The sequence below is a fragment of the Coffea eugenioides genome, chromosome 8, assembly GCF_003713205.1.
Source record: "Coffea eugenioides isolate CCC68of chromosome 8, Ceug_1.0, whole genome shotgun sequence".
Taxonomy (NCBI): domain Eukaryota; kingdom Viridiplantae; phylum Streptophyta; class Magnoliopsida; order Gentianales; family Rubiaceae; genus Coffea; species Coffea eugenioides.
This window is the reverse complement of record NC_040042.1, coordinates 9,242,422-9,251,792: the sequence shown is the minus strand read 5'-3', so window position 1 is coordinate 9,251,792 and position 9,371 is coordinate 9,242,422. Positions and strand designations below refer to the sequence as shown.

At 34.3% G+C, this 9,371-nt stretch overlaps 1 protein-coding gene across 1 annotated transcript; it reads left to right on the top strand.

The window, feature by feature from the left end:
- The first annotated feature begins 2,172 nt into the window (after positions 1–2,172).
- On the top strand, positions 2,173–5,364 carry LOC113780177 (disease resistance protein RGA2-like). Its single transcript, XM_027325993.1, has one exon. It carries the CDS (start codon positions 2,173–2,175, stop codon positions 5,362–5,364), a length of 3,192 nt encoding a protein of 1,063 aa, XP_027181794.1.
- The last annotated feature ends 4,007 nt before the right edge of the window (positions 5,365–9,371 follow it).

The window sequence follows — 9,371 nt, the reverse complement described above, 5'->3', positions numbered from 1 at the left end:
TTTTATTTTGCTTATCCTTGTCTAAAATCAACTATTTCAGTCTTGGATAAATAACAACTATGCAAAATTTGAAATTAAAATCCAACTTTTGCACATGTGTTATTAATCTAATAATGATAGTGTATACAATATCAATGTATATAAAATTAACCCTTTACTTTATTGTATGATACTTAATAGTTTAAGTATTTAATAACCGAATAATTTGACTAACAAAAAAATAATTTGCGTGTGTTTAAATAGGAGATTATTTGAAATAATATTTGAAAAAAATTGCTATAGCACTTTTTGAGATGTGATGCATGTGAAATATAAAAGTAGTTTAAAAAGTAAAAATTAATTGAAAATTGTGTTTGTGATGCAAGCAAAATATTATTTGAGATAATTTTGTTTTCAAAACACACTCACAATATTTCTAATGATTTACATATACTAAAAAAATGAAAAATTACTCTTTAACACATGAGAAGTTAGCATCGCCTTATGTTACAAATTTTGCTAACTCATTTAGTCTTGTTACAATGTGATCATCATTATTATTCTACTTAAATTCTAATAAACCTAAAAAAAATCTAAAAAGAAACATTAATCCAACAAGAATAAGAAAAGATTATATACAAAATAAATAATAGAGATTTATTTAACTATTTAATATTTTTGTATGGTTGTTATTGTAGAAAAGAACATAACGTTTAACAATGAAAAGATTATAGAAAAGATACACATAAATAAAAATCCCAATATCTTGTTTTGATTTCTTCTTCTTCTTCTTCTTCTTTGTGTGCTTCTTTTTTAAGTACCCTATTTTGGCTAAACATGTCATTAGAATCTAAATATATCATTTAGCCCCAAATTAGAATGATAATGTGCACAACAGTAGATTGGAATTAATATGCTCAGATAAAATTTGTTAAAGGAGATTGTCATCAGTTTTTTTAGATAAACTAGTTTTTTTTTTTTTTTTTGTTAACTCTCCCATCCTTCTCCACACCCTTTCCACCCCCAACTGCTGGGTACAAATTTTGATTTCTGAATCTGGTAGTGATGAAGATTCTAAGAACCCTCCCCTCATCGCTAGTAACCAAACTAGTCAACAACTCAATATTTATGGAAACCATTAAAATGGCAAATTTGACTACTTTATAAGTTAACTTACATTAAAATGAATCTTAGTCTAACAGAATGAAAATTGCCTTGATTAGATTCAGTTTTTGGGACGAATTAAAACCAAATTCAGAATTATCTACACATAGTAAGTTATTCAAATAAGTCAACTGTTAGATACTTAACTGAAACTATTAAAAAGGACAGATATGTTTTATATTTAAAATTAGAGTAGGAAAATAGACATTAAATTGAACCTCAGTGGGAAAGTAAACATTACCATAATGAGATTTAGCTTCGATGGACTATTCATAACTTGATTTATACAAGTTGAAAGACCAAATAAAATCATTGGTAAAAGTTGAGGGACAATTGGGAGTCATTTATCCAAAAGGTTTACTCGAGATAAAAATGGTGTTTGAAAGCATTTCCTACAAATAGTGCATTTTTCCTTGTGAAAACCTCGAGCTTATAAAACCCTGTAAATGAATAAAGGTCATCGCCTTTGTATGTGCTCCTGTCTCACTTTAGGCTTTAATGTTGAAACATCCAAAGATTGCATATTCCTTGGGACTCTATATCGTATACTTTGAACTCTTCCTAAAATTCATTCACCAGGATTGTTCCTTTTTGTATAACATTCTTTATAAGTTGGTTGTGTTATAGGGACAATATTCATTTAAATCGGCTTTTTAAAATTATCTTCCATGTCTCATGATTCAAAGACTAAGCTCCATGCATGATCTTCCACCTTATGTATGTGTTTTGTTAATATGCTTCTAGAGTTTGCTTTTACATGTCCACAAATTATTCTGAAACCATTTCTTTGATTAATCGATAAATGTTCTCGGTGGTCATTAACTGTCTGTCTACAACGAATCGGATCGATGTTTTCATGTGAATGTAGAAGATATGTTTTCTTCGTTTACTAGTGGTAGAAAAACAGCTTTTGCATATAACTATGTTGCAATTTTTCATTTTCTATTGGGTCTATCAAGTTATAAATCTCTAATAACTTGATTAACATTGATTTAACTTTCTTGAACTGTGATTTTTAGGTCACACGTGATGGAAGCATTTGTGGGAATTCTCATCCATACTTTGAATTCCATGATCCAGAAGGAGCGTGGATTGCTTTGTGGTGTTGCAACTGACATGGAAAAGCTTTCAGGCTTGCTTTCCACCATCAAGGCAGTGCTTGAAGATGCTGAGCAGAAGCAATTCACAAACAAGGCAATACAACTCTGGTTTCAGAAGCTCAATGGTGTTGCCTATGAAATCGATGATGTGTTGGATGATTACGCAGTTGAAGCCTCAAGAGTCAAGTACAAAAATTATGGTTGTTTTAGTTTGATGTGTTACCCTGTAGCAGGAAACTTAGTGATTCGTCACAAGATTGGGACAAGGATGAAGGAGATCCTTGAAAAATTTAACGCAATAACTGATGAGCGAATAAAGCTTGGTTTGAGTGATCAGAAGCGTGGGAGCAACCACTTTCAGGTTGATTCCACTGCAACACATGAGACTGGTTCCTTGCTAAAGGAACCTGATCTAGTCCTTGGAAGGGACGAGGAGAAAGACAAGATTGTGAAAATATTGGTGAATCAATTCAGAGATAACGAAAATGTATCAGTGCTCCCTATAGTTGGTGTTGGAGGCCTTGGAAAGACAACACTTGCCCAATTGGTGTTCAATGATGAGCGCATAGCCAAGCATTTTGAGCTAAAACTCTGGGTTTGGGTTTCAGAGGATTTTGATGTGAAGAGGATAATAAAAGCCTTAATTGAGTCTGCGAAAGGGACTTCTGCTGAAGCTTCAGACTTGGATCCTCTCCAAAGAAAGCTTCAAGAGTTGTTGAGAGGGAAAAGATACTTGATTGTACTGGATGATGTCTGGAATGAGAATTCACAGGAATGGGAGGATTTGAAATCTGTTCTAGCATATGGATCAAGTGGTAGTTCAATTGCGGTGACAACTCGCAAGCAAAAAGTTGCGGAAATAATGCACCCATTAGATACACATTATCTATCGAGTTTGTCAGACGATCAGTGTTGGTCACTGTTCAGGCAACAGGCATTTGATTGTCAGGAGAAGGAAGAAATACTTGAAGCAGTTGGAAAAGAGATTGTAAAAAAGTGTGGCGGTGTTCCACTAGCTGCAAAGGCTCTTGGAGGCTTTCTACGATTTAAGTCGGAAGCGGAATGGAACTCTGTGAAATGTAGTGAGCTTTGGAACTTACCTGAAGGTGAAACACGTATCTTGCCCGCATTGAGATTGAGCTACCTTAATCTTCCGGTAGAGTTGAGAGGTTGCTTTGCATATTGTGCTGTATTTCCCAAGGGCTCTGAAATTGAAAAACAAGAGGTAATACATTTGTGGATGGCAAATGGATTGATTACTTCTAATGGAACGATGGAAGTGGAAGATGTTGGTGATGCTGTGCTGACTGAACTACATTATAGATCTCTGTTCCAAGCTGTGAGGAAAGATAAATTTGGCCATGTTCTCACTTTTGAGATGCATGACCTTATCCATGATCTGGCTCAATCCGTAATGAAGGCTAAACACGGTGGAACAGAGTCAAACAGAACCATGATGTTGGACATGCCAGATGATCAGCTAACAGTGGCTTTTCCTATTACAAGAATGAGAGGCACTGACCAGTTTTCTTCTTTCTTGTCAAAATGTGGTTCCTTGAGGGCTCTCATTGTATGCTCACCATGGCGGGGAGAAAAGTTTACAGAGCTTCCACCCGCAGTAAGCAAACTGAAACATTTAAGGAATGTAAATCTTTCAAGATCCCACATTGTTGAACTACCCAATTCAATTTGTGACTTGTGGAATTTGCAAATTTTAAACCTAAATAACTGTGTCAAACTTAGGAGCCTGCCCAAAGGCATGAGATTCCTCAGAAATCTTCGACATCTTTGTCTACGGCGGTGTGAGAGTTTGACTCACTTGCCAAGTGGAATTGGGAAGTTGACTTGCCTGCGGACGTTGAGTATGGTCGTCCTGGGTGGCAAAAAAAGCTTCCAACTAAGTGAGCTGCGAGACTTAAATATGCTTGGAGGAGAGCTAACAATTAGGCACCTTGAGAGGATTGAAAACAAAAAGGATGCAGAAGAAGCTTGCTTAATTCAAAAACAGAGTCTCCGCAAGTTGTATTTGGAATGGGATCCCGAAAGAACGCTTCAACGGTACAATGATGAGGAAGTGCTTGAAGCCCTCAAACCCTGCCCCAACCTTCAATTGCTTTATATGGAAGGCTTCAAAGGTTCATCATCATTTCCATCTTGGATTTCAACTGTAACAGAAGTTGAGGTGTACAAAAGTGCAGCGGAGTACATAGTTGGGGCCCAGGAGAGTACTGCCACCACTGCTGCAATGTCCCCATCGTTGAAACAACTGAAGTTAGAGAACATGCCCAACCTAAAAGGAATGTTAGGAAGAGGAGTCCAAGGTACTCTCGGGGTATTCTCTCGACTTGAATCCTTGTCTTTTCGCCGTTGCCCAACGTTGACATTGCCATTGCCACGTATGCCATCCCTAAAGCAGTTAGATGTCCAGGACTGCCCGAACATGGCATGGGCTTCAATCTCCAATCTCACTAGTCTTAACTCCCTTATAATTGACAACATTAAAGGATTGAGTTGTTTTCCAGAAGAGATGCTACAAAATCTTAGCCTTCTTGAATCACTGAATATTGTGGATATACATAATCTGCGAGCCTTACCCAGAAGCTTGGCTAGCCTCACGGCTTTGAAGAGTTTGGGGATTGCGTTCTGTCCCGAGCTGGAGTCTCTGCCAGAAGAAGGATTGCAAGGCCTTGCCTCTTTGCAGGAACTCGATATCGAGAAATGCTATAATTTGGTGAGTCTCTCAGTGGGGACTAAAGCCCTCAAATCCCTGACTCATCTAAGCATCGACGGGTCAAATGTGACAGCTCTGCCAGAGGAAGTCAAACATTTTCCCGCACTACAAGAACTGGTGCTGGATGATTTTCGTAATCTAACTTCATTGCCAGACTGGTTTGGAGGCGGCCACCTGACTTCTCTTCAACACCTGACACTATACAATTGTCCGAAGCTTGAAAGACTTCCATCCAGCATTCAAATGATGAAGACACTCCAAAGTTTGACTATATATGACTGCTACCTACTGGGACCACGGTGTGAAGAGGGAGGAGAGGAATGGCACAAAATTAAGCACATCCCGAATCTGGAAATTGATGGCAGAATATTAAGCACATCCCAGACCTGAAGATTCGGTATTTGTAAATGTGGAGAGGATGTGGCTGTTTACAACCCAATTAGGTAATAAAGTATTTGTGTACTGTCCTGTAAGTGTGGAGAAGACCAACACTAGTACCTAATTGATACCATGCCTAGTTGATATGTATTTAGTCATTTGCTAGAGCTTGGATTAAATGAAGAAGATGTTGGCATTTGACTGCAGTTCTTGTTTTTTTTTTCATAATGTTATTACTTTAGACCATCCACATTTGAAAATGTAAGATTAATTATGGAAAATAAATAAATACAAGGAAGTGTATGTAAGATTAAATAGGGAAAGTACATAAATGTAAGAGAGAGCAATAATTATTAATATATGTATATACATTATAAATTGGATGAATTTTAGATGTATTAACAGGTGCCTTTGACTTAAAGAAATAGCTATGAAAATTTTTTCCTTAAAAAAGATAACAAAAAATGAAATGCATCTATGATTCAAAATCCAAAGTATCACGTCGTCTGGCTAACTTTTGATTGAGAACAAACATATTGTGACTAATCTGGAACCAGAAACATAGCAATAGGCTTAAATGAAGAAGATATTAGTATTTCATTAAAAATTTTAGTTTTCTCATAATGCTATGACTTTATACCATCTGCATTTTACTTGCAACTCAAATAACAAAACTCTTTTTCGATGAAGTTCATAATTATATCAATAATGCTACTTTATATCTTCTAATTTCATGCGCACATGACTGTTCAACATTTTAGCAGTTTACTATTGGATTTTGTTCTTGTATGGTTTTATTCACAAATAATTATCTATGAAAACAAAATTTCAGATTTTGTAACCTATCCATTGATAGTTGTTAACAAATTTGTGGTAAGGCGAAATGAAATTCGCGCGTAAAAGTATAGTTCGCATCCTTGAATTTCTTTGGGAACTCAAGAATTTCCCAAAGGCAGACACCCACAAGAAATACAGAGGGTGTAAATTTGCAAACATAACTGATAAATATTGACATCTACAAATAAATCAGTGGTTAAAAAAAATTCTTGCAATATTTAGTCAATAATGTATCCTTCGCGTTTAGTGTTACCAAATTTGAACTCTGCATACCAAAACGCAAATTTTGTAGAACCTTTCGTTTCGATTTGGATATGAATTTTGTCTGATAGCTGAAAGAAATTGAGCGGTGCTACCATTAAATACACGATCAATCACCAAAAAGAAAAAAAAAATAAATGTAAAAGATGGTCAGGCATTACAAAAAAAAAAAAGGAAGGGGTGGGGGAAAGAAATATGATTATTTTTATAGTAATATATTTTTGTAAAGATAAGGAAAATGCCAATGAAATTCCGTATTGTATGCCGAGGTGCTGCCCAACATCGAGCCTCAAGCTTATGGGCATCATATATTCCAATTGCACCATCTCTAAATCCACTTGGCAAACATTAGTTAATTCCTTAGACCACTCTAGTTTTTCTTCTCCTTACTTTTCTTTTCTTTTCGTCTTATTCTCTTTTCTTTTCTTTTCTTTTTTAATTCCTCTAGGAGCTCTGATAGCATTCCTCATGAATCCACCTTCTCTAAAAAAAATGATGGAATATACTTTAAACAAAAGTATTACAATAATATTTTCTATAAAAATTATTCTACAAAGACACAATTATGTTGACCTATTTGTTTGGATTTGGATATAAAATTTTACCTAAAAGCTGAAAGAAATTCAGCAGCGGTACCACAAGTGCACAGGAGCATGTACAAACCGCCGCCAGAATACCATATAACTTACTTCAAGAATTGAGAGCAATCACCAAAAAAATAAAAATAAAAATGTAAATGATGGGCCTCGTATACCTGGACTTCCCAAGGCTGGTGAAAATTATGGAAGACTCGCAGACCCATGACATGAGTTGGATACATGGGCCTGTGCAGTGCACTTTGACCGACATTTCTAGCCCATATGTCAAGGCAGAAACAGCTTTGTAAACGTATGTAACTGATCAAACAGTCCAATTCAAACTAGTGTTGATTAATTTAGGTTGCGTTTGAATCGAGAGATCTGACGAAAATTTAAAATCCTTTCATATTTTTCTAGTTATTTAGATTATTTTAAATTTATTTGAATTTATAAATTATCAATTATTTTAGTATTCAAAATGTATTTAAACAATCTGTCAATTACAAACCCAAATGTCTCTTAAGATATCTAAAGAATTAAAATGATTTGAGGGGATTTCAAATTCTTAATCAAATTTTTCAATCCAAGCGAAGCCTACTGAAGTAGTTTGAAGTAATGAACTCTGTACTAATATGAAGGGAGAAACCTTTCTTGGCTGCAGAGATTTATTTCCATCGACTTGCGGTGAAGTTTAAGCAGCAAATATTTACAATTAATGCTAAAGATGAGATTGTGTATACATTTTCTTACCAAATTGAGTTAAGGGACCTAAGAATATTCTCCCAGTCAAACATTTGAATGAAAAAAAATAGATTAATCCTTTTTTAAGTAATAGTGTATACACTATCAATCTTGGATGAATGACAATTATGTAAAATTTGAATTTAAAATCTAATTTTTACACGTGTTATAGATCCAATGGTAATAGTGTATATACTATCAGTGTATATAAGATTTACTCAAAAAAATTATATGTTTTCCTACTACATAGCAGCATACTAATTATCAAAAGAAAAGAAATAATCATTCGAATTAACTCCTTCTCTCCTCCTCCTCTCTTCCTTCTCTTTAAAAAAAACTCTCTAAATAAAACTCTCTTCAACTCTCCTATGGGAGAAAGATATTTTTCTGATCTTTTTCCATTGGAGGAGCCCTCTCTATAGCTTTTTTATTTTTAATTGTGTGAATAAAATCTCACCTAAGATTTTCTAGTGAGAGTTTCTTTTCTTTTAGGGTTGTCTATTGAGAGTTTTCTTCTCTCCTAAATTTTTTTAGTTAGAGTTTTATTTTCTCATGAAAAATATATATTTTCCTACTACATATATAGGTAGCGTACTAATTGATAACTATTTAGTATAGATCTCCCAATGATTTACCTATGTGTTTTATTCAGTGCCTCCAATCTTTTGATCATGGATATTAATTATTAACAAAATTATAAAATACATTCCAAAAAATAGTTTCTGTTTTCATAGAAGTATATCTAATTTTCTTTTTCAAAACTTACGCAAAACAAAGGCCTTGTTTGGCTAGCAAGTTTTTGGCTAAGTTTGTCTGCTACAAGTTTTTTAACAACTTTAACTATAACTAGGAGGCATAAACGCGCTTCGCACGATGGAAATGTAAAATGCCCTGCCCAATTTTATATAGAGCAAAAAGCAAAATATATGAAGTATTAAAAATAATAATTTATCCAGAAAAGATATGCTGATTATTAGTAAAATCCAAAAGGGATAGATCCCTGAACATGTAGTCTACAGAGTTAAATCTGTTCAGTAATTTGTTTTGCATATAAAAACTATTTATAAAAGAAATTGCACTGATTAATTATTAGTTGAAAAAGAAAAAGAGAACATCAAAGTTACAGAAAAACATTCAAACATTCACTATCAAAATTGGATAAGTACAGTCAGTAGCTTAATGCCAATTTTGTGTCTAAACATGCATTATGAAACATTGATTCGCTAAACAATTCCAACAACTTGCTAAACATCAAGCTGCTAATGCTAAATGCAACACAAAATCTGGTATGTGAAGCAATGTGAGGTGACTTTACTTACGAAATACAAAATTACTTCTTCACTTTTTAAAGCAGTTCATTTATTTGCCTGTAGTTTAAGACATAAACCGCTCTTATTGCAAGCCATAAAACAGATTAGCATAAAATGCAAAAAAAAAAAACTGTACACAAACATATAAAAAAGTAAGCCAAGTACAACTGAAATGGCACTTGAGCCATATTAATCAACAACCTAGCTACTACAAAATATCTGTGGTTGAGTTCTTTATAACAAGGATAACTACACATTTAACTCAAAATTTCTACTAAAACTGTTCTCTAGA

Excerpts from the sequence above, each read along its gene's own strand:
- LOC113780177 (XM_027325993.1), top strand. The coding sequence starts at position 2,173 with ATGGAAGCATTTGTGGGAATTCTCATCCATACTTTGAATTCCATGATC.